The following is a 21,372-nucleotide window of genomic DNA, read 5'->3' as shown; positions in this document are numbered from 1 at the left end:
TCGCTTTGTGGAAAGAGGTGGGGTCCTGTATCGGAAGTATCTAGACCGCAGGGGAGTGGAGTTCGATCAGCTGATCGTGCCTCAGTGCTACCGTCAGGATCTGTTGCGCTTGCCGCATGGGGTTTCGTGGTCCGGACACCTAGGAGTTAAGAAAACTAAGGACCGTCTCTTGCAAGAGTACTATTGGCCAGGGTGTTTTCGGGACGCGGACCACTTTGTGAGGACATGTGACACCTGTCAGCGGGTGGGCAAACCAGGGGACAAATCGAAGGCGCCGTTGAAGTTGGTACCTATCATTACGGAGCCTTTTAAATGGATGAAAAACGTTTATTCAACGGATTGAGAGTTTGCAGGCCAAACATGGCCCTTTACATAGGTGGAGTCCTTTGTCTGGGACCCCACTGGACGAAGCTGCTACCCGCGCCCGTTGGACTAGAGCCCTTTGGGACTCCAGCGCCGAGCAATTGAGTAGGGCTGCCTCCCATGCCTCTCTAGTGGGGGAAGGGTTGGGGGGAAGGGACGGATTCATCTGACATGCCCACACCATGTGAAAGTTATCGGAGACTTCCTCACAGTGAGGGCATCGCCCATCAACTTTTGGGTCAAAATGTTTTGCTATTGCAGGACACAACAGGGTGTTTGTCTGCAGGCGCCGCAGTGTTCGTTCATCGGCCTTACTCAGGCCCTTAGCAGGGACCGGGAAAAGCCGATGACGTTCGCAATAGTCTGCCAGAATTTCCCTGAACCGCAGAAGCGGTTGTCTAATCTCTGAGCCGGAAGAGTCTGGTTGAGGTGCCCGGTGGGTAAGCGCTCGGGCGGCCGCGTCCGCAGCCTCGTTACCTCTAAGGCCCTGGTGGCCCGGAGTCCAAATAATGCGTTTAGGTGAGGGGTCCGATTTCCTCACGGCTCGCTGTAAAATGCGGTAGGCTAAAGGTGATATCTCGCCCGCCAGGTAGTGCTCACAGGCTCTGCGCGAATCTGTGATGATTACCTTCGAATTCGGGTCCGAGGCGGCAAGTGCTATAGCAACCTCCTCGGCCTGCGCGGAGTTGAAAGCGTGGTAGGAAAGTCCGTTAACTCGTTGGTCCTGGTGAACTACGGCAGCCGTGTAGAATCCAGCGGGCGACGGCCCTGCCACATCAACGTAGTATACACCCTGCTTTAATCCATATTGGTGTTCGAGAGCCCGAGCGCGCGCCTTTCGTCTGCCTTCATGTGTCTGCGTGTCCATGTTGCGCTGGAGTGGAGGGACCCAGAGCTTGTGACGCCAGAGCTCCGGAAGCCTGCATGTCTCCTCTGGAATGCACTCGTGTTGTATGTGCAAGCGGTCTAGCAAGTGGCGCCCGGACACCGTCTGCGAGAGTCGCGTGTATTGGTTCACAAGGTGGGCCTCCTTTAACTCCTGGTAGGAGTTAAGCACACCTAGAGCCAACAACTTAGCGTTGCAGGTAGCCACCGGGAGGTCCAAAGCTCGCTTTGTAACCTTCCTTATGATGGCGTCGATGCGTTCACCGTGTTTCTTTGTAGTTCGAAGGTAGGGTACGGAGTATAGGATCCTGCTGGTTACGAAGGCATGGGCGAGCCGAAGCGCGTCCCTGCCCCGCAACCCGCCGCGTTTGTCGGAAACGCGGTGGATCATACGTCCGACCTGTTCGCCTATGCGTTTGAGTTTGTCGATAGTGGATTCCGGGCTGAGTTTGTGATGGATGAACAGACCCAGGATCCGGATCTCCTCGACCTCTCTAATAGGACCTCCCATCAGAAAGAGACGCAAACTCGTGTTGTCTTTGGGATAGGTTTTAATGTGAAGAAGTTCCGATTTCGCAGGAGCGCATTGGAGACCACAGTGGATAGCATAGCTATCGACGATGGAGGCGGCCCGCTGGAGGCGGTCCTCCATTTCCCCAACGCTCCCTTCGGTAGTCCAAATTGTTATGTCATCCGCGTAAAGTGCGTGTTGGATGCCTTCCACCCGGGCCAATTGTTGTGGAAGCTGCATCATGGCAATGTTGAAAAGGAGTGGCGACAAGACCGCTCCTTGGGGAGTGCCCCGTGTGCCCATGGTGTATGGGCCATATTCCTCGTCCTCGATCTTAAGGAGGGCCTGACGCTTCGAGAGGAAATCTCTGACGTAGGCGAATGCCTTGCGCCCGCAATCCGTGGTGCTCAGGTTTGCCAGGATGCTGCCGTGACGAACGTTGTCAAAGGCCCCCCTAAGATCGAGGGCAAGGATGGCCTTGTCGTTGTGGCGCATGGCTGTGGGTCGTATTATGTCGCGATGTAGTTGGAGGAGGACGTCCTGTGCAGACATATGCGGGCGGAAACCAAACATAGTGTCTGCAAAGAGGCCCTTAGCCTCCATGTACGGAGAGAGGCGATCGCGAACCATCTTCTCCATAAGTTTGCCCACACACGAAGTCAGTGAGATGGGCCTTAAGTTGTCGGTATTTACGGTCTTGCCTGGCTTAGGGATGAAAGTGACCAAGGAGGTCTTCCAATCAGGAGGGAGTGGACGCCCGTCCCAGATCTGATTAATGTACTCTAGCAAGTGAAGGCAGGCCGAGTCCGGAAGATTCGCCAATAGTTTCACTGTTATGCGATCACGGCCCGGAGCCGTACCTCTGCGCATCTTAGCCAAAGCCGCCCTAAGGTCGTGGAATGTAAAAGGGGCATCAAGATCTGGATTAGGCTTGCCCGCGTACTCGTACTCGGGCCCAATCGGGTCCTCTATGCGACAGAGATACCTGTCGCATAGCGTGTCCGCGAGTTGAGCTGTCGTGCCTTGGCACCCGCGCAAAGCTCTCAGAAGTTGTCGTTGCGTCTCCCCTCTCGTCTGAGTGGGGTCAATGAGGCTGCGAAAGAGACGCCACGTCCCTCTCGAGCTCATTTGACGCGCTGCCAAATTGCACTTTTCCATCCAATTTGAGTCCGTGAGCTGGGCAGCATACGCTGCGGCTTGCTCCGTGAGTTCGGTAATGCGAGCCTTAAGCTTCCGATTCAGCTTTTGCTTCTTCCACCGTTTGGTAAGGCTTCGGCGCGCCTCCCACAGGTGCATTAGGTGATTGTCCACTGCGGGGATGTCTTCGGAAGTCTGAACTGTCGTAACGTGTTGTTGCTGTATTGTGTGTAATTGCTTTGCCCACTCAGCGTAACCGCTGGAAAAGAGCAAGGGAGGTACCTCCTGCATTCTGAACTTATTCCAATCGGTCAATTTGGCCTTGCTCCACTTTTTGCGAGCCGCCTTCGCCAGAAGAGTGATCCGGAGAAGGCAGTGATCGCTACCAAGACAGTCCCCCAGGTTCTCCCAGGCGGCATCTTTAGCGTTCTTAGCGAGAGATAGGTCAGGGCATGTGTCACGCATTACCGAATTGCCCACGCGTGTGGGCCATGCCGGATCCGTGAGCAGCGTGAGACAAAGTGTGGATATTAACTCCGCCAGTTTGCGTCCTCTGGCCTTCTCAAAGTGGTATCCCCAATGAAGGCTGGGAGCGTTGAAGTCCCCAACAATCACGAGAGGTTCCTTGTCAGCCAATTTGAGCGCGCGGTAGAAAATTTCGTTGAAAGTTACGCGCTGCTTGTGCGGGGGGCAGTAAATATTAAGAATATGTATTGACGGGTAATGGCGCTTAAGTGGCAGGACCTTGACCATGGTGTATTCTTGTTCAATCTCCAAGTCGAGATCGACCGGGACTGCGGTGTACGCCTTGTTCACCAGGATGCACGTTGTAGGACATCCTTGAAACGAGCTATACCCAGTGAATTTAGCTTCCGCGCCGGGTTCCTGTAGAGCCAGGACCGCCAGCACGGAACCGAGGGACTGCAGGTAGAGCTGGAAGTGCGACCGTTTCTTCCAGCTCCGAAAACCCCTGCAGTTCCACCGTATGATCTCGAATTTCTCTTCTACGGCTTTATTAAGGGCTTTCCGCTGGGGTCGGATAGCCATAGTGAAGGTTGTTTTTAATTGGGAAGGGCATGCCCACTCCCTGAAGGCGATGGCACCTCAGACAGAGGCACCACGATCTCCGGGGAGGCGGCAGCCGGACTGTGTTCCTGGGAGCCTATGGTCTGGCGAGTGACCACCTTTCGCCTACGCAAATCCGGTCGCGGGGAACGAGAGCGAGAGCGGCTGTTCCTAAATTGGACGCTAGCCCGTTCCTGTACTATGGACAGGACAGTGTCAATCACGGCTGGAGTTATGCTCTGCACAATGTGCGGGAGCTGTTGTTCCCAGAGTTCCCGGAAGGAAGCCCTGATGTCTGCTAAAATTTTACCTGGCATGTCCGCAATTGTGCGTTCTAAATTTTCCAAACGGTGCTCTACAATGGGCATGCGCTCGACAGTTGTGCTGCCCGAGTACTGCGAGACGCTAGATAGTTCTGACGTGGCCGAGGCCCTGTCATCTTGTTCTGCCACCTCAGCTTGCTGCATGGGCTCCGAAGGCCCGTCCTCTGCCCGAGGCTCCGTGAGCCTGGCCAATTTTGCCTCTAGCTCGTGTATTTTGTTAGCTAGAATTTCGGTCTGGCGCCTGAGTTCAGCATTTTGCCGCTGTAGGGCGGCTTCGGTTGGGAAGGGGGAGGGAGGCCCGGAGACAGTCCTAACCCAACCGCTCACCTTGATTTGGGCGTTTTCCAGGGACGGGAAATCCCCAGCGTTGAAAGTCGGCGCCTTCGTCCTGGTCCCGTACTTCGCGTTCCTCTTGACTTGTCCGGACTTGCCCGTCGTAGTGGTAGACATCCTGTTGTTGACATTGGTGGGCGGAGCCTGCTTGGGAGCCGACTTCCGCCTGGCGTTGGTCGGTGGAGTCCTCGGTTTGATAGGCTTCCGGTACTTGCCGATACAGCCGGCAGCACCGGTGAGGTGGTTGCCCCCGCAGATGAGGCAACGAGGGGTGCAATCATGTTCAGCAGGGCCCTCGGAAGTGGTAGCCACTTGAGAGCCACAGCGGCCGCAGCGTCCTGACTGTGGATTCGGGCAGACGTCAGCCCGGTGCCCCACCGTGCCACAGCAGTCACAGGCGGGGATCGTCTTCTTATAAAGTCTTACAGGGATGCCCTGGTCGCTGCAGTAGATTTGACGGGGCACCCTCTTCCCTTCGAAGGTGACCACTGCGACGTTAGAGTCGCCCAGTTTCCTCACGGAGAGAATCTCGCCGTGCCTCCACCTCAGCTTTTGCTTAAGGGAGACCGATGTATCGTTGGGGTCAATGTTGATGACCCCCTTGCAGACATCACCCGAGGCTTTGGCGTGTCCACGGAATGGGAGCTGGCGGTCCCCTACCACCAGCATAACGTCCCCGAGGAGCCTCTCGGCGGCAGGCACTGAGTTCAGTTCACACACTAACACATTTTGATCCCACACAGGCCATACAGAGAGGTCCACCTCTCCACAGTCACGTATGAGGTTGCGCACCGCAACTCCGGCTTGGCCTGGAACGAAGGTCGCCTTCAGATCCAATGTTGTGCATGGCTTGAGCACCACGATGAGTTCGTCGCGCCCAAAGCGCGGCGTTTGCTGCGGCCGCCATTGGGGCTTGCGGGCTTCGCCTTTCAAGGTCGCGCTAGCCGCGTCCCCGTGCGCAGCATGCGCGGAGCGAGCCGGCGTCTGTTGCTGCTTGGCGGCACCGGCAACTTTGGGAACGTGAGGCTTCTGCTTGCGCCGTCATATGCGGACCATGTCGTCCAAATATTCTTCTTCGGATGGTGGAAGGTCCTCGAGTTGAGCAGTATCCATGCGTATGACTTGCATAGAAGCAGGATCGTAGCCAGTCACACTCTTCGGAGCCGCCATTGCCGGGCAGTCTCCGGCCGGGGCTGGCGGACGCCGCACCAGAAAGACGCCGCACCGCCGTTAGGCCTAGCGGTGCGGCGGTCGGCGAAATCTTCGAGCACTCAGGAATTCGTCAAGAATGGGCCCACCTTGATGAAAGTGGTGTCCACTTGTGCCGCTGATCTTCACGGAGACGATGGTACCAAAATTTGCGAGATCCGGGTTGAATGACCGCAATTAGAGACGATCATTGGCGGAGCCGAGGTTAAGTGCGTTCGTCGCCGCCGACGCGTCAACAGCGTTTTTTTCAGCCTTTTAGACGGCTCGTTATTGATACAGTGGGACCTCTGCCGGTAACAACCACGGGGTACAGACACATTTTGACTGTGATCTGCCCAGCGACAAAGTTCCCTGAAGAAGTGCCGCTTAAAGAACTCAGCTCAGTTGAGATAGTCAATGCACTACTGTCCATATTTGCTCGAGTTGGTTTTCCTGCGGAAATCCAATCAGATCAGGGCACAGTGTTTACTAGCGCTTTGACGACAGCCTTTCTCGAAAGGTGCAGGGTAAAGCTGTTACACAGCTCAGTGTACCACCCACAGTCGAATTCCGTTGAGAAGCTCCACTCCGTGATGAAGCGCGTGTTGCGAGCATTGTGGTTTCAAGAACAAACTGACTGGGAGCTGTGTCTGCCTGGGGTGATGTTTGCGTTAAGGACCGCGCCGCATGCGGCTACGGGGTTTTCGCCAGCTGAGCTAGTGTACGGTCGCTCGCTGCGATCTCCGCTTCGCATGCTTCGAGACGGATCCCTGCCCTCTCCAATGGCTGCAGACCATCTCTTCCACAAATGGCCGCCTCCTGCGCTAGAGCCTCGCTTTGCAGCAACATTCCTTTGAGGTGCGTTACAAAAAGGGGAGTCTCAACGGTAACGCCGATGGCTTAAGTCGAAGCCCCTAACGTAGGAATCAGTTATTTGTTACTGATGTTTTTCTTCCTGAGGCAGGATTTTTAACATATTGCTTTTGTTTAGTGTTTCAAAGTCATGATGTGCGTTCTAGTGCAATTTTCCAATTTGTGGACGCGTTCTGGGTGCTGCTAGACTATTGTAAGGAACTAGGCAGTAGTATAAAAGGGGAAAGAGCCTGGCATGACTTGGTGAGGGTTGTTTCGTGCTTGCTGACTGAGCGGTTGAGTTTCGGCGTAGTTCTAACGCTTGCCGGGAACGAGAACAAAAATGTCAACTCTCCCGAAGTCACTTTGCAGTGTCCTGTGTGAACCTGAACGAGAGAACGAGGCCTTCTCTCGCGGCAACAGCAGCTAGGGCGCAGCCAGCGAACGAACTGGGTATGAGCCACGCGATGGCAACGGGACTTTTATGCGAAGCATATTACTAGAGCTAAACCCAGCTCCTCAGGCGCGGCGGTGTCGCCTTTAATGACCTTTAGTGACCCCATGCCATACCACGTGACACCGTGACGTCACGACAGAGGAGAAACGGGGCTCCAACTCGCGCCGTCGCGGCTGTATATAAGCAGCTGCGCTTGTTTCTAGGTGGCTTTGGCTCAACTCTTGCAAGATGGGCTGGGTGGGAATCGAACCAGGGTCTCCGGAGTGCGAGACGGAGACGCTACCACTGAGCCACGAGTACGATGCTTCAAAGCGGTACAAAAGCGCCTCTAGTGAATGCGGTGTTGCCTTAGAAACGAGCTGTTTCTAAGGCTCAGGCGTGCGTTGCTTGCTCAGGCGCACATTTCGTTGCCGCGCCGAACGCTGCGTTGCTCGACGCTCACCGCGTCCAATGCGGGGCGCGTAGTCGCTGCGCCGTAGCCCATTGTCTTACACCCCTTGGCGGGCCGACGGGAACGCTGTCGCGTTCCACTCTTGAAGGTGAAGCAGAGTAACGCATGAGTTGTTTCTTCGTCTAACCGAACCAAATATAGCCAAGCAACAGCAGTTCACCAGGCTAAACAGTTCAACAACTAAAATAAAGGCTAGTATGCTTCGCATCCTGGGCTTAACCTTAGCTAAGCCACAGCCATTTTTTTAGCCTGCCGATCTTCGTCACAGCTGGATTAAACGGTTCCTTATAAACGTTATACCTAAGTGTACTTACTGAAAGAGCTATAGGTCCCCAGGGTCGTCATTTCTTGAATAAGGTGAATAAGCGTCTACAGGCGTTCAGTCACTCAATTCCACCCGACATTGTTTGCTTAGTGGCTATGATGTTGGGCTGCTGAGCACGAGCTCGCGGGATCGAATCCCGGCCACGGCGGCCGCATTTGGATGGGAGCGAAATGCGAAAAACGCCCGTCACCTAGATTTATGTACACATTAAAGAACCCCAGGTGGTCCAAATTTACCGAGTCCCCCACTACGGCGTGCCTCATAATCAGAAAGTGGTTTTGGCACATAAAACACCATACTTATTTACTTGATTCCACCGATTTATTCACATAGCTATTTGAGACGACCGTCACATGCGTTACGTCACACAAGACGAGCGAAAGCAGACAAGATGCGCGAAAGCTTGCATTCCAACACCGACCTGATTACACATTGCCGTGCACCACAAGCGGTAGCATCGTAGTTTTCTTTACATCGAGGCTGCTCCATCTTATCGATTGGCCCAGATCCACCAGTAATTCCCTCTTATTACTCGTGGATGACTCTACCAAGGCACTGAGCAATATCTTAGCGCTTTCTGGATCAGCCATTGTCGTAACAAAGCAGGTTGAAGCGTTTTTTCGCAAGAGTAAAAACTGTCATCTTGCTGTCTCAACCATGGTATCGCCATCGTCATTGTCGACGTGTTGCTCTTGTCGTCATACTTACAACTGTTCATTTTACACAGGTACATCAAACCATCTGACAACTCCTTGGAGAAGTCGAAAGAATGCTTGAACCTCAACGTGCAAAGCGCTTCTCATAGCATCGATTCCTATAGTGCGTATTATTTGGGATCCGTTTTAGACATTTGTTTCATTTAATATCAAGAAGCGTGTATTTAAAATAATAAATAATGGACGCGTCAAACGCTGGCAGAGCATTAGAGGTGTAAAAAATTTTGAGGATGCTTAAGCTTCGCCTTTAATAGCGGAACGCGAGAGCTTTCAAAGATCCTTGACTGCTTCACACGCTTCCCGGCAACTGCGCCTTAAGTAACCGTAATAAACGCCGGACGCGGGACGCCGACGCAGAATTTTCTGCGACAAGGGGCCCTTAACGCTTTCGTGTTAAAAGCTTGGTTAAGGTGACGTAGGCGGCTTCGATACAGCGGCGATAATTACAGGTACAGGAAAGTGCCTTGTGATCCCATAACTGTTTGCGAAAAGATAGAACTACGTAGTACAGCCATGGAGCGTCTAAAGACAAGCGATGCGCATCGAACCAGAGTTTGTGCTGCATCTTGTGCTGCAGAACTGCGCTGCAGTTCCGTGCTGCATCCAATGGGCATCGTATGGGAGCAATGAATATATCCGTAACCAGGCCCAGAAAACATGTTGAAAATTAATTCTTACGAAATATTCGCGTCGTATTCACTCTTGTGCACAATGTACCCTCAGCATGCGAAGGAATAAGGCCGGGATACACAAAGCGGACGCTCTATGGAACTACCAAAAATGTCGCCGTGTCCCAGCTGACCGGTTCAGTCTGTTCTACCACCACGCCCTGACTGTGGCTGATTGTGGTGTTCTCGGTGCCTGTCGTGCCGGTCGTTGTAGCACTAGGCGTTGTGACACTGGTCGTTGTTGCCGATGTAGCCGTCACCTCCACGTCATCACTGATAACTGTGGTCGGCCTGGTGGCGTTCGTGCCAGTAACCCTGGCACGCCTGCGGTTCGACACGAGCATACCGATGATGACGGCCAGCATGAGACAGATGATCACCGCGCTCCCAATCATCGGAAGGATGACCCTGTGGTAGGGGCGAGCAGAGAAGAATCGGTTATGTTGAGCTGAATTGCGTCGGGTGGGCTCTTAAGCTTAACTGTGGCAGAAGAGGAGCGAACAACAAGCACTACGTTATTCTAGGTGCTTTCTGCCATCCAAGCAACTGAGAGTTTCGAATTCTGTTAAAAAGGGGTCTAGTAACACTTTTTTTTACGTGGTGGGGGAAGCTTATCAGTCCTTTGGCAATCTGTTATGAACGTCTGAGCCTGGCATGTAGCAAATTTTACAACTGCACTGAATACAACGACCACTATTTTTATTCCGACCCGCATTATATGGAGTTCATGTTCTTTTGGCGCGATATTTCTTAAACCCTTTCAGGCCAACTTGGGCCACTTGGTATGTTCCACTGAGTACCTTCTCAAATAGACAATTTCGGAATAGGCAATTTGGGCAATTGAGAATGTGCAACAGGGCAGGTGCCGCTAGGTGTCTGACCGAACAGACTACTTTGGCCGCGGGGTATGTGCAACAGAGCATGTGACACTTGTTATATGTGAACATTCTTGGTTATTCCTCTAGAAAGGGCTTGTGCCACTGGTTTCGCGTCTCAACAGGCAAGCAGGACGAGAGGTAAGAAGTGAGGAAGTCGGCAATAGGAAATTACAGTATCAGCTAGAGAGAAGTTAAAAAGATGGCGTCAAATGTTGCTTAGTTTGCAGAAAAGTAAGCAGAATGGGCCCAGAGATTGCATTGAAGAGTTTTTAACTATGAGGAGTGAGGAAGATGTGGGTAAAAATAAAGTGATATCAACTGCACCGAAGTGAAGAATTTGGCAATGCGGTCCGTCGCTGCTCTGCGTCGACACTAATTGCAATAACGTGCTGGGTTCCGCCGGAGATTTTTCAGTAATCATTAACAATATCGTGTTCGGTCACCACATCCAGGTCTCGAACAATCAACGACCGCACCGTTACTCATGCCCTTAAGATCAGGGGCCACGTCGAAAGGCCGGCGCACATAATCTAGAGACACAGATTTGCAAACAGCGGTGCTGTCGTAGCCGGAGCACAACGGCAGAGCTGACGAAGCCCGCTTTGAACATCGTAAAGAAAGAGGTAGTTGCAAGAACGCGACAAAGGCGCATAAGCGCCGATGTGACCCAAAAAAGGTGAGGCCGCCTTACGTCTTCGGTCCCCTCTGTTCGACCGTGGCAAGGTTGTTGTCGAACTCAACAAGTGCCGGGACATCTCGTGCCGGTGGGTACGTGGCGAGCTGGCCATAGTGCGAAGAGTAACAGAGTTTATTTCACTCATTCACTCGAAACTGCTAGAAGACGCGAAATTAAATTATTAAATAGATTAAAGTCATGCCTAACTGAGATGAAAATTAATTATATGAGCTATTTCCTTCTGAAGTTCCTTTTACTTCCTTTTAAATAACAATGCTGAAGTTCCGGTTGAAAGTATTTCCGCACTTTTTAAATTTTATGTTGATACAACATTCATTTCCTTTGAGGATGAGCTGTTTGTGCAGAAGAATGGTATATGTAGAGCATCATGTGTGGCACCTGTGTGAAGCAACACTTTCCTTGCAAGCATTGACCACCACATGGATGCCGCTTTGTTAAAGCACAAGGTTTTACGGGTGTTGAGGTATGTCGATGATATTTTTATTGTTTTGGAGAAGCAACAGGAGATCGCGCACACTGAGTGTGTTACGGGCGTTTTAGACACTTATTAAAGTACATGTACAAAGACTCAAGCTTACCCGTGAGCTTCCTAATATTGACAAGCGGCATTTTTAGATCTTCAACTCCCGCTTCGTGAAACCCATGTGTGTTGGACGTACAGCCTCCGCGCACACAAAGAATTCTTCCCGTTTCATTCCGTTCATTGAAACACAGTCAGCAGAGCAATTGCCAGAACAGGCTTACAGTAGACGTTAACTAGGTCCTGTTGGAGCGCATACGGCAGACATACTCAGATCCTTCCTGGAAGCTTACCATTATCACTAAAACGACAAGTGTAGAATGAATGCATTCTACCGGTGCTAACATATGAAGAAACTTCGAGACTTACAATGAAGCTCGAAAAGAAGTTAAGAACCGGACAAAGAGCGATGGAACGAAGAATGATAGGCATAACGTTAAGAGACAGGAAGAGAGCGGTGTGGATCAGAGAGCAAACGGAGATATCTGATATTCTGATCAACATTAAGAGAGAGAAAGGGAGCTGAGCAGGTCATGTGCTGCGCTGGTTAGATAACCGATGGACCGTTGGGGTTGCACAATTGGTGCCAAGAGAAGGGAAACGCCGTCGAGGACGGCAAAAGACTAGGTGGGGTGATGAAATTAAGAAACTCGCAGGCGCAAGTTGGAATTGGTTGGCGAAACACAGGCGTAATTGGAGATCGCAGGGAGAGGTCTTTGTCCTGCAGTGGACTTAAAATTGTCTGATGATGATGATGATGATGATGATGATGACGACGAGGTCCTGTTCCCACGTTATTCAGGAAAACTTCAATTTGCAAATTTCTAGGCTTGTACCGGTGGGCTTCCCAACTTGTTTGTTATCTTCGATCCGCGAAGCTTTGTTAAAGAAATTTCTGCGTGAGCAAAACAATGCTTGAGAAGAAAGCAAAAAGAAAAGGAAAACGCGCTCCTGTTATCATCCCGGCGGCACACAGAGTGGCTCACTAGTTAAAAAATGGCGCTTCCAGGTATGATGTCCCAGTAGTGTTTTCGGCTTCCCGAAAAGTTTCACGCATTTGTGCTCGCTTGCCATCTCTACAAAGTGCCGTGTGTGTTCAGAAGCACGCAAAGTGCTTTTTTTTAATGTTCAGCCAGGGTCGTTTATAAGATTTCTTTAAGCTTCGGCAGGGCATACATCGGCCAAACTCGCCGTTGTATAAATGATCGCTTGTGATAGCACGCATTATCAATCAGAAATGGGACAGGCTCCCATGTGCAGTATCATCGCACGGTGTGCACGTGTGAAGGTTTGCTGGTAAACACATTCATACTACGGAAAACCCGATATACGGTGGCGCGGGAAGTAACAGAGGCCATGTATTAAAGAAAGTTTGGAGACTAGTGTGTCCGCGTTCCGTCGTTGTTTCTTTACGGGAATGTGTATAGTTTTCTTGCGGAGAGGATGTCATTAATCTTGGTATCATAGTCACATAAACTCATTTGCTCTTGTTCTTGTTCTTGTGCGCATGCCTGAGAGTATATGAAGGGAAGTACCGCGAAAAATGAAAATCTGTTGGAAGTGTGCGCCTGTCTGTGATTGTTCTTTGTCCGTGTCTCAGTTTGCGCCTAAAACCATTTCTAGCCATGTACCAACTAGCCCGCCAGGAGACGCTACTAAGTTCTTGTAAGCACACGGGGAGTATATTTTTTCTTTTCCTGTAAGCAATTATAGTAGCAGTGCAATATATGCTAAATATTTGCTAAGGTGCTCACGTATGCTTTCTGCACACCTCGAATGCGCAATGCATTCGCAATGCAGATACCAGCAGATACTGCTGGTATCTCTAGTGAACCAAACTTCTTTTTGTGATCCATGACAACCATACAATGTGGTTGTCCGTATTTCACAGATTTCTCAATGACGTGGTGGATAACGTGGATCCGGTCCATTGTTGAATACCTCATTCATAAACCAGCGTGTTCGCATGGTTGATTGAAATCAAGTGTTGCCGAAATTCTACTAGAAATTACATTGGTGAATACTTTATGCACACCGATAACAAGGCGATGTGCCTGCCATTATTCAACCCTTTCGCGTCTCCATTGTTGTGGGTGAGCATCATGTTGGACTTCTTGCGACTCTCGGGGACATTTTGCGTCACGTGGCATTGCAAATAAAGGGTCGCAAGCTTTTCGAATTGTATATCTACTCCGTCTTAGTTAAATCGATTGTTATGCCCTCTTCTCGTGCCGCTCTTCTCCGCAACATGTTTTGCAAAACCCTTCTCAACTTATCGGCCGTCACACGCGGAACTTCTCTATCCTTTTCGTCACTACTTTCATTGAAGGTTACCTGTCCTGTCTGGGGACTGAGCAGTTCACTGCAGAATTCCTCCGCTGCCTTTTCTGTTTAGTCGAAATAGCTGATGGCATTGTTCAGCTTAGCTTTCACTGCATACATCTCGCTCTTTTCTGTATCAAGCTTTATTCTTACTTCCCCAGATCCTACGGTTTCCCCACTCTTTCCATATGTTATATTTTGGAATATTACTTGTTCTTTTATCAGCTTTAACACTTCAGGCAGTTCTATCCCTACTCTGAAGTTAGATACTTTACTGTTTCGCGTTTATTAGGCCCTTATTTACTCTCGTGGATTGCCTATTTGTTTCATTGGTGCGTTATCTCCAACTTCAATCGCGGTCTCTGATATTTAGGTTAGATAAAGTCTAATAATTTTTCTGTTATGTACATCTTCGTGTACCAAGCCTCATATTTGTTTTAAACGTTCCACTTCCTTATTTCACATTTCTTCCTCTTACAAAGAAAGGGGGAAAATGTTCGGATAGGAACAAAAAGTTACAATAGTAACACAGTTCAACGCGTAAATACCACTGAACGTTAATCCATTCGTATAAACAACCTATTCGCGAGCACTAGCTTGAATTCATCTGCTTGCACCCTGCCTGCGTATACGTTGGGCGATTTTCTTTCTTGTCTAATTTTGTTCTTTCTGTCGTCAAATTTAGAGAAACCACCTGCCCACTAACTTTTGGTCACTGCATCGTACTCCACGTAACACGTCGCCCTCTGGCAAAATGCTGCGGTCGGCACACGATATAAAATATATTCTTTTTCTTGTTTCCCCGTAAGGGATTTTCCAGATTCATCTCCCGTTATAGCGCTTCGGAAAAAAAAGTAATAATTATATGCAAGCGATTCGTTTTCATGAATTCTGCCAACTTGTCTCCTTTGCTATTCTTAGTCGGTTCCGTAGTTGTCCACTGCCTGATACCTAGCATGTCTTTCTCCATTTTTGCATTGAAATTACCCATGACAACAGTATGCTCCGTTTCTCTTTTCTGATAGGCAAATCAACGGCCTTATGCAACAGTTATAACTCTGCATTGTCATGGCAGGACTTTGGGACGTAGAGTAGTAGAATCTGGGATTGATATCTTATATTTAGCTTTATTACGATGGCTGCGACCATTACCATAATGCTGTAAATGTTTCGCCATGAGAGGCAGGAAAATCGATTCCGTCACTGAAAACAAGCAACCTGGCGAGGCGAAAAGCACATTTTGTGCGATAGTGAAGATATCTCGCACGGTGATTTCTGAAGACAATTCTTACGTCTGCAGGTTTAGGTGCTTCAGGAGCACCAGAAGGGGGCGCAGCCGGAAGCGCATCCGGGGTAGTAGCCAACTTTCCAACGGAAGGCAGAGGCGGTTGGGAAAGCTCCAACGGGCTGTCGATGGGAGACAACGGTCGTGGCACTGAGGTTCCGCCGCTGTTCTTGGCCTTCGACTGTCGCTTTGGTTTCTTGTCTTTGGCCGGCTGAGACTCAGCACCGCACTCAGGAGACCTGCGTGGGTGCACCGCATTAAGCGTGATTCATGTGGCCACGCCAAAGCCGCGTTTTATAGGATTGGAATTATATGGGCCGTCCAGACGAATTCCTGTGGTCGTCATCGCGGTTGGGGTCGGCGTCACCGTCACCGTGAGGTTCCAGATAACGTTCAAGTGCGATAAGATCGCGGTCGCACGCCGTATGCTGCAGGTACGAGGGAAAGTCCGAAAGTGAGACGAGAAGGACGATGGCGTGATGCGCTCCGTCTTCTCGCGTGCACAATATAGAGGAGGGGAGGGATGAAAACGAGTAGAATGCGCGCCGTCATCTCGTGCGAACGAAAGCGGGAGCGGACAAGTGACTACGTGCTGAGGGGATCAGTAGGGTTAGCACACGAATGAGGTTAGCACACGTCTCCTTTTCTAGTGCGGTCGCGGGTGAGCACGGCCGTACGCGCTGTATCTTTAAGGTAATAAGCGGAATCTGCAAAGTTAAGGTGAACCGAGGCAGCTCTTGACTTCTTATACGTTGTGTTCTCATGGCCTATTTCGCGTTGAAACGAGAGACCGCGCCAAGGGAAATTCGCTCACCGCTGCTCCCGCTCTGCTTCACACCAGCGTTGTGACAGCGAGCGGGCGTGGTCACCGAGCGAGATCGGCTCATTACTTCTGTGCATCCGTGACACCAGTCTTGTTAATTTAATGAGTAAGCTAATGCAAGAGTAGAGAGGTCAGGGCTGGGCTAGTTGATAACACGACAAGCCCCTAAAGTTCTTGTGGTATCTGGATATTCTGTGTCCCTTTGTTTGCGCTCTTTCGCAATAAAATAAGCTAAATGCCAGCTGCGATTTGTGCGGCCGATAGAACTAAGAAACCTTGCTTCGCGTATTTGTCTGTTACTTCGCTATCGTTATAAGAGTTTCGTCTTTCGGGCAACACTGCAACTTGTAGGTATATTTGTGTTGTTTTCAGTCGCGTGAGTCAATAATGAGCACAGTGGTTGTCTAGAAATGCGTGAAGTGTTTTGATGAGTTCCTGTTCACTACATAAAATAACACAATGTCTCACTGCATAAAACAAATATAGACGCAAGCAGCCTCCACTACGGCTGCACCTGTGTCTTTGCGGAAGAAGACGAAAGCTCTGGGAATAAACGAACAAAATTGGTGCCGCACCTTTCTTTTGGAATGAATGAATGAACGAATGAATGAATGAATGAATGAATGAATGAATGAATGAATGAATGAATGAATGAATGAATGAATGAATGAATGAATGAATGACTGCTTTATTTTCATGCTGACGCCTAATGCCAGTGTGGGTCCCCTTTGCTCACGGGACCGCTTGGTTGCGTGCTGTGGTTTCCTGGGGGCATCATGGGCATCAATGGCATGTGTGGGGTCCAAGTCGGGGGCTTGTCCTTCCTTGCGATGGGGTACTAGATGTTGCTTCATGTAACCAATCAGTCTTGTCTTGTCATCCTGTGTTGAGAGTGCTGTGATGGTCTCTTGTCCTCAACCTCCGTTTACATACGCCCAAGAGGAAATGCTGGTTTAGCACTCCCTGGCATGTAGTGCATCTTGGAGGCGGTATTCCTTGGTAGAGGGTCATTCAAGCTGGGGTTCTAGGGGGCCCATTTGTGGCTGCTACAGTAGGACCTGTTCTTCTTTGGTAGGCTGTGCGTGTGGCTTAGCGCAAACTGCCAAGCTGTGCTAGGTCTTTTAGTCTGATGAGATTTGGCGCGGTCAAATTATTTAGAGAAGATTGACAACTTTAAAGTGCTTAGTGATCTACTGATAGGTAGTGTCTACATATGTTAAATTAAATTATAGGGTTTTACGTGCCAAAACCATTTTCTGATTATGAGGCATGCCGTAGTGGTGGACTCCGGAAATTTCGACCACCTGGGGTTCTTTAATGTGCACCTAAGTACACCGGTGTTTTCGCATTTCGCCTGCATCGAGATGCGGCTGACATGACCGGGATTCGACCCCATGACCTCGTGCTCAGCAGCCCCCTACTTATATGGTATATAGATTTCACGTTTTATACGATGATTATCATGAAGAGAGACGTCTACGCAGTGATGAAAGTTGGCGACAAAGATGTTTATGGGAGAGTTGCACATACCCAGTGACGCTAGAATAGCAGCTTGGGCTTGTTGGTTTTCCATCCTGGTGTTAACAGCGCCAAACGTAGACGGGACACGAGACGAGAAGACGACACCACAGCGCTTGTGGTGTCGTCTTGTTGCCTCGTGTTCCGCCAACGTTTTGCGCTGTTGACACCAGGATACCCAGTGACGCAAGTTGGTCTAAAGTTTGGAGCATTGGGACCATGCTATTTAGGATGGGGACTTGACACGTGTACTCATCTATCCTTTTAACGGGGACAGTATTTCACCCGCTAACTTAATGTTATCGCTCAGCGGAAGACGCGCCTGCATGATTTGGAACTTAGCGGAGTGTTGTCGTTGATTCTTTCTGTTATGTATGTTCTTGCCGAACTTTGTGTAATCAGATTCAATGCGCGACATGAATGGTGTAGTACTTTCTGAAAGGCGCACGGGCACCAACGATTACGCTTGATCGTTGTGCTTTGGGTGTAGCCTGTCTTTCTGGGCACAGGCTCGTCCAATAAACAGTTTCGTGAGTCGCAGTTTTACAGGAAAGTTGTACGCCTCTACCTCCCAATGTATTTGGTTTGTCCATGGATAAAAATAACTTTTTTCGCGGACCGATCCCGGAGATAGTGCAATACCGGGCCGACCCGTAAAGGAGGTGAAGCAAAGTTTAAGAAACCCGTTCCTAATTATATTAATAATCACGAACAGTAAATGCAGTACATAAATCAATATTTCCGTGTATTTTTCATGTTTGTGCGTCAACAATAAGAAAGGTGAGCATGGGCCGATCCTGGTCTCAGTGCAATGAAGCAGGCTTCAAGCACTCCGCCAATACTACTACTACTACTACTACTACTACTACTACTACTACTACTACTACTACTACTACTACTACTACTACTAATAATAATAATAATGATAATAATAACTGAAATAGATCAATCGAGATGCATTGTTTGAAATCGGAGGGTATACTGGAATTGCTTGTGAACAGCCCATGGACTCACGAGCAGGCGGCATTTCCACATACGCAAAGGGTAAAATGTTTGTACTGTCATAAATACCTGACTCGCTAGAGGATTATGCCGCAGACTGTGGTGATGTATCTGCCGTACAAATAAAACGGAACTGTGATATTCACTGTGTATTTATATCCAGGCACACCCAAGTGTGATATCTAGAAGTTCATTACAACTAACTTTGAATGGTTCAGCCGTGATGACACAACTCCTGTTATAATCGTTGGGGACTTCAATGTGGACATTTCAAAGCCAGAGAAAAAATTGTTCACTAAATTGTGCTAGAACAGCTTGGTTTGAAGTGCCACACAAATCCAAGTCACTCAACTACCCAACCAAGGTTGTGTATGTAAATTTAACTTTGGCCAAGGTTCTGTCTAAGGTTGTAAACGAAACAGTCACTGTATATCGCAGCAATCGCAACGCTATCGTCACTACCATTACCAAGTGATAAAAATAAATACATGTACCCTTGCATACCCCTGTGATATGATAGGTGATACAGCTTCGCTGGTCATCCACCTTCACAGAGTGGAATGGCTCCTCAATTTTCTTGTTATTATGTTCTTCACCATCCCTACAACGAGACAATATTGATTCAGTGCTAACGCATTACCGTCGACAGTCATTGTGTGACAGGTTCTCCCGTAATGTTTTCTTTTTCAGTTCCGGTAACGAGGTATGCTCTTGCGAGCTTTTCGCATGCACTCTTATCTAAACTTATATCTTACACGGAGGCAGCGTGTACTATGTCTACACAATCTTAAACTGCACTTTTTGCAGGTTCGAAATTTTGTTGCCGTTGGCATTTAAGAAGGCACTCTTCCAACTCCAACGGTTACCGCTGGACTCGAGCGCTCAATAAAACGGCTAGAGGAGCGAGTCCCTAACAGCTGTTGCTGTAAACAAAACCAAGAGTGGCGACTCACTTGCTGTCTCTGCGGTTTGCGTCGAGGGACTTGATGTGCTTCTTGGTGCGTTTCTTGTGCGCCTTCTCGTACGCGGGTGATGCGGCTTGCCCCGCATCCGCGGGGCTAGTGACCGCAACCTGCGCTGATGTTTCGACGGGGCTTTGCTCCGAAGCTTTTTTCTTGCCGCCTTGATTCTGCATGGGGTTGTCTTGGGGCGGTACTCTTCTTCTTCTACTTCTTCCTTCAAAACCATGGCACATCCCCGCGAGGGTGGGGGATTACCCATGGTTCTCACTATTAACATAATATGACCTTCTTGAATCGTGTTAACTGATTGAGCTGTACTTTATATATTTATTAATAGTCGTTTTAAATTATTCTTCAGTTGTTTTCATTTCTTGAATAGGGGTCATGCCATTTTTCACGAAGATGCTATATTATGAAAATAACGCGATACAGTGTTAACATTGAGGAAAAGCTGTTTAACATGGGAGTCTCGAAGTAGCAATCACGTAGTTATGCACAATTGGACACACTTCTTTCGGGCTCGACGACGGGTACTTGCCCCAAAATATTGCTGCGGAACAGTGTTTACAATGACGAAGAGGCGAGCAGTGAGAAGACGACGACGACGACGATTAGAGGCTAGCGCGGGCTGTTGCCTCTTGGCCAAGTGCGGCGTATTCTCTTGTAAATATACTTGTATATGGCTTTTCGTATGCGTCTTCCTGCGTAGCATATCTGGTGGAGGTGGACCTTCCCTGTACCTCGTCACGGAGCTTCGCCGTGGACGGTACGTCGAGCCTTACTTCATGGCTTCCGGCGACGACAACTCGACTCCGCCGGCTCCGACACCTCGACTCCGCCGGCTCCGACACCTGCTGCCACTTCGACGTCCTACATCACTCTCCCCGCTCACCGTGATCCTGGCGTATTCTTGGGCAAAGATGGGGAAGACGTCGATGACTGGATCAGCCTGTACGAACACGTCAGCCGCAATAACCGGCGAGACCCTACTATCATGCTCGCCAACGTAGTCTTTTACCTCGGTGGCACACCTCGAGTTTGGTTTCGGACGCACGAAGATGAGCTGACCAGTTGGGATTCGCTTAAGCAAAAGCTCCGAGACTTGTTCGGCCACCCATACGGTCACCAACTTGCCGCGCAGAAGGCATTATCCGGCGGCATGCAGACGTCAACGGAGCCCTACGTCAGGTACATTCAGGACGTCTTCGCCCTGTGCCGCAAAGTTGATGCACACATGACTGAGTCCGACAAGGTCTCCCACATCCTCAAAGGCATTGCCGATGACGCCTTCAACTTGCTCGTTTTCAACAACGTGGCGACGGTGGATGCAGTTATAAAAGAGTGCCACCGCCTAAAACTCGCTAAAAGCCGACGCATTGACCAGCAGTTTGCCCGTCCGCCCAACACCCCAGCGACATCTTCCTGTGCCGACGCTCCTCGTCCCACCAACACTGCCGATGTTACCAGGATCGTCCGCCGTGAGATCGAGGCCGCCTATCCAGCTGCCTTCGACTCCAGCCCCTCCAACGCACCTGCAGTCACGGTTTCCCTGATCCAGGCAGTTGTCCGCCAGGAATTCGCAAACGTGGGTCTTCACACAATCTGCTCGGCCCATCAATTACCCGGCTTCATCGATTCCGCCCCGTCCCGCATCTTATTACCCACCCCGTTTCCGCAATCCATCTGAATGGCGCACTGCTGAGGACAAGCCCATTTGTTTTCACTGGAATCGAATCGGGTACATTTCTCGCCACTGTCGCAGTCGCATTAATACCGGCGATGCCCCTCCTATTCATCGCCGCCCGTATCGAGTGTCACCGGCTGAGCGCCAAGTTATTCACGCAGAAGTTCACAAAATGCTTGCCAAGAACATTACTGAACCGTCATGTAGTCCATGGGCATCACCTGTTGTACTGATAAAAAAGGATGGCTCATGGCGATTTTGCGTGGATTATCGGCACCTTAACAGGGTTACCGAAAAGGACGTGTATCCCTTACCTCGGATTGATGACGCCCTTGACTGCCTCCACGGTGCTCGCTACTTTTCCTCTATTGACCTTCGCTCCGGCTACTAGCAGATTGCCGTGGACG

General features: G+C 49.9%; 2 protein-coding genes across 2 annotated transcripts; both read right to left on the bottom strand.

Annotated features, from left to right (window-relative positions):
• Positions 1-331: 331 nt before the first annotated feature.
• LOC126529578 (uncharacterized) lies at positions 332-2,123 on the bottom strand. Its single transcript, XM_050177101.3, has one exon. It carries the CDS (start codon positions 2,060-2,062, stop codon positions 332-334), a length of 1,731 nt encoding a protein of 576 aa, XP_050033058.1. The 5' UTR covers positions 2,063-2,123.
• A 7,126-nt stretch (positions 2,124-9,249) lies between these two features.
• LOC129384430 (uncharacterized) lies at positions 9,250-19,446 on the bottom strand. The gene is made up of 3 exons (XM_055069883.2): positions 19,273-19,446; positions 14,984-15,215; positions 9,250-9,682 (listed from the first exon to the last, which is right to left on the bottom strand). The coding sequence occupies exons 1-3, from the start codon at positions 19,367-19,369 to the stop codon at positions 9,370-9,372; spliced, it is 642 nt and encodes a 213-aa protein (XP_054925858.1). The 5' UTR covers positions 19,370-19,446; the 3' UTR covers positions 9,250-9,369.
• Between the last annotated feature and the right edge of the window lie 1,926 nt (positions 19,447-21,372).

The sequence above is a fragment of the Dermacentor andersoni genome, chromosome 9 (genome assembly GCF_023375885.2).
Source record: "Dermacentor andersoni chromosome 9, qqDerAnde1_hic_scaffold, whole genome shotgun sequence".
Classification (NCBI taxonomy): Eukaryota; Metazoa; Arthropoda; class Arachnida; order Ixodida; family Ixodidae; genus Dermacentor; species Dermacentor andersoni.
This window is presented reverse-complemented; position numbering and strand designations above follow the sequence as displayed.

Bases quoted from the DNA above. Each gene is read 5' to 3' on its own strand.
- LOC126529578 (XM_050177101.3), bottom strand. From the start codon at position 2,062: ATGGGCACACGGGGCACTCCCCAAGGAGCGGTCTTGTCGCCACTCCTT.
- LOC129384430 (XM_055069883.2), bottom strand. From the start codon at position 19,369: ATGCGGGGCAAGCCGCATCACCCGCGTACGAGAAGGCGCACAAGAAAC. The intron at 15,216-19,272 runs GTGAGTCGCCAC...GCACCCACGCAG, and splicing joins GCAAACCGCAGAGACAGCAA to GTCTCCTGAGTGCGGTGCTG. The intron at 9,683-14,983 runs GTAAGAATTGTC...CCCCTACCACAG, and splicing joins AAGCACCTAAACCTGCAGAC to GGTCATCCTTCCGATGATTG.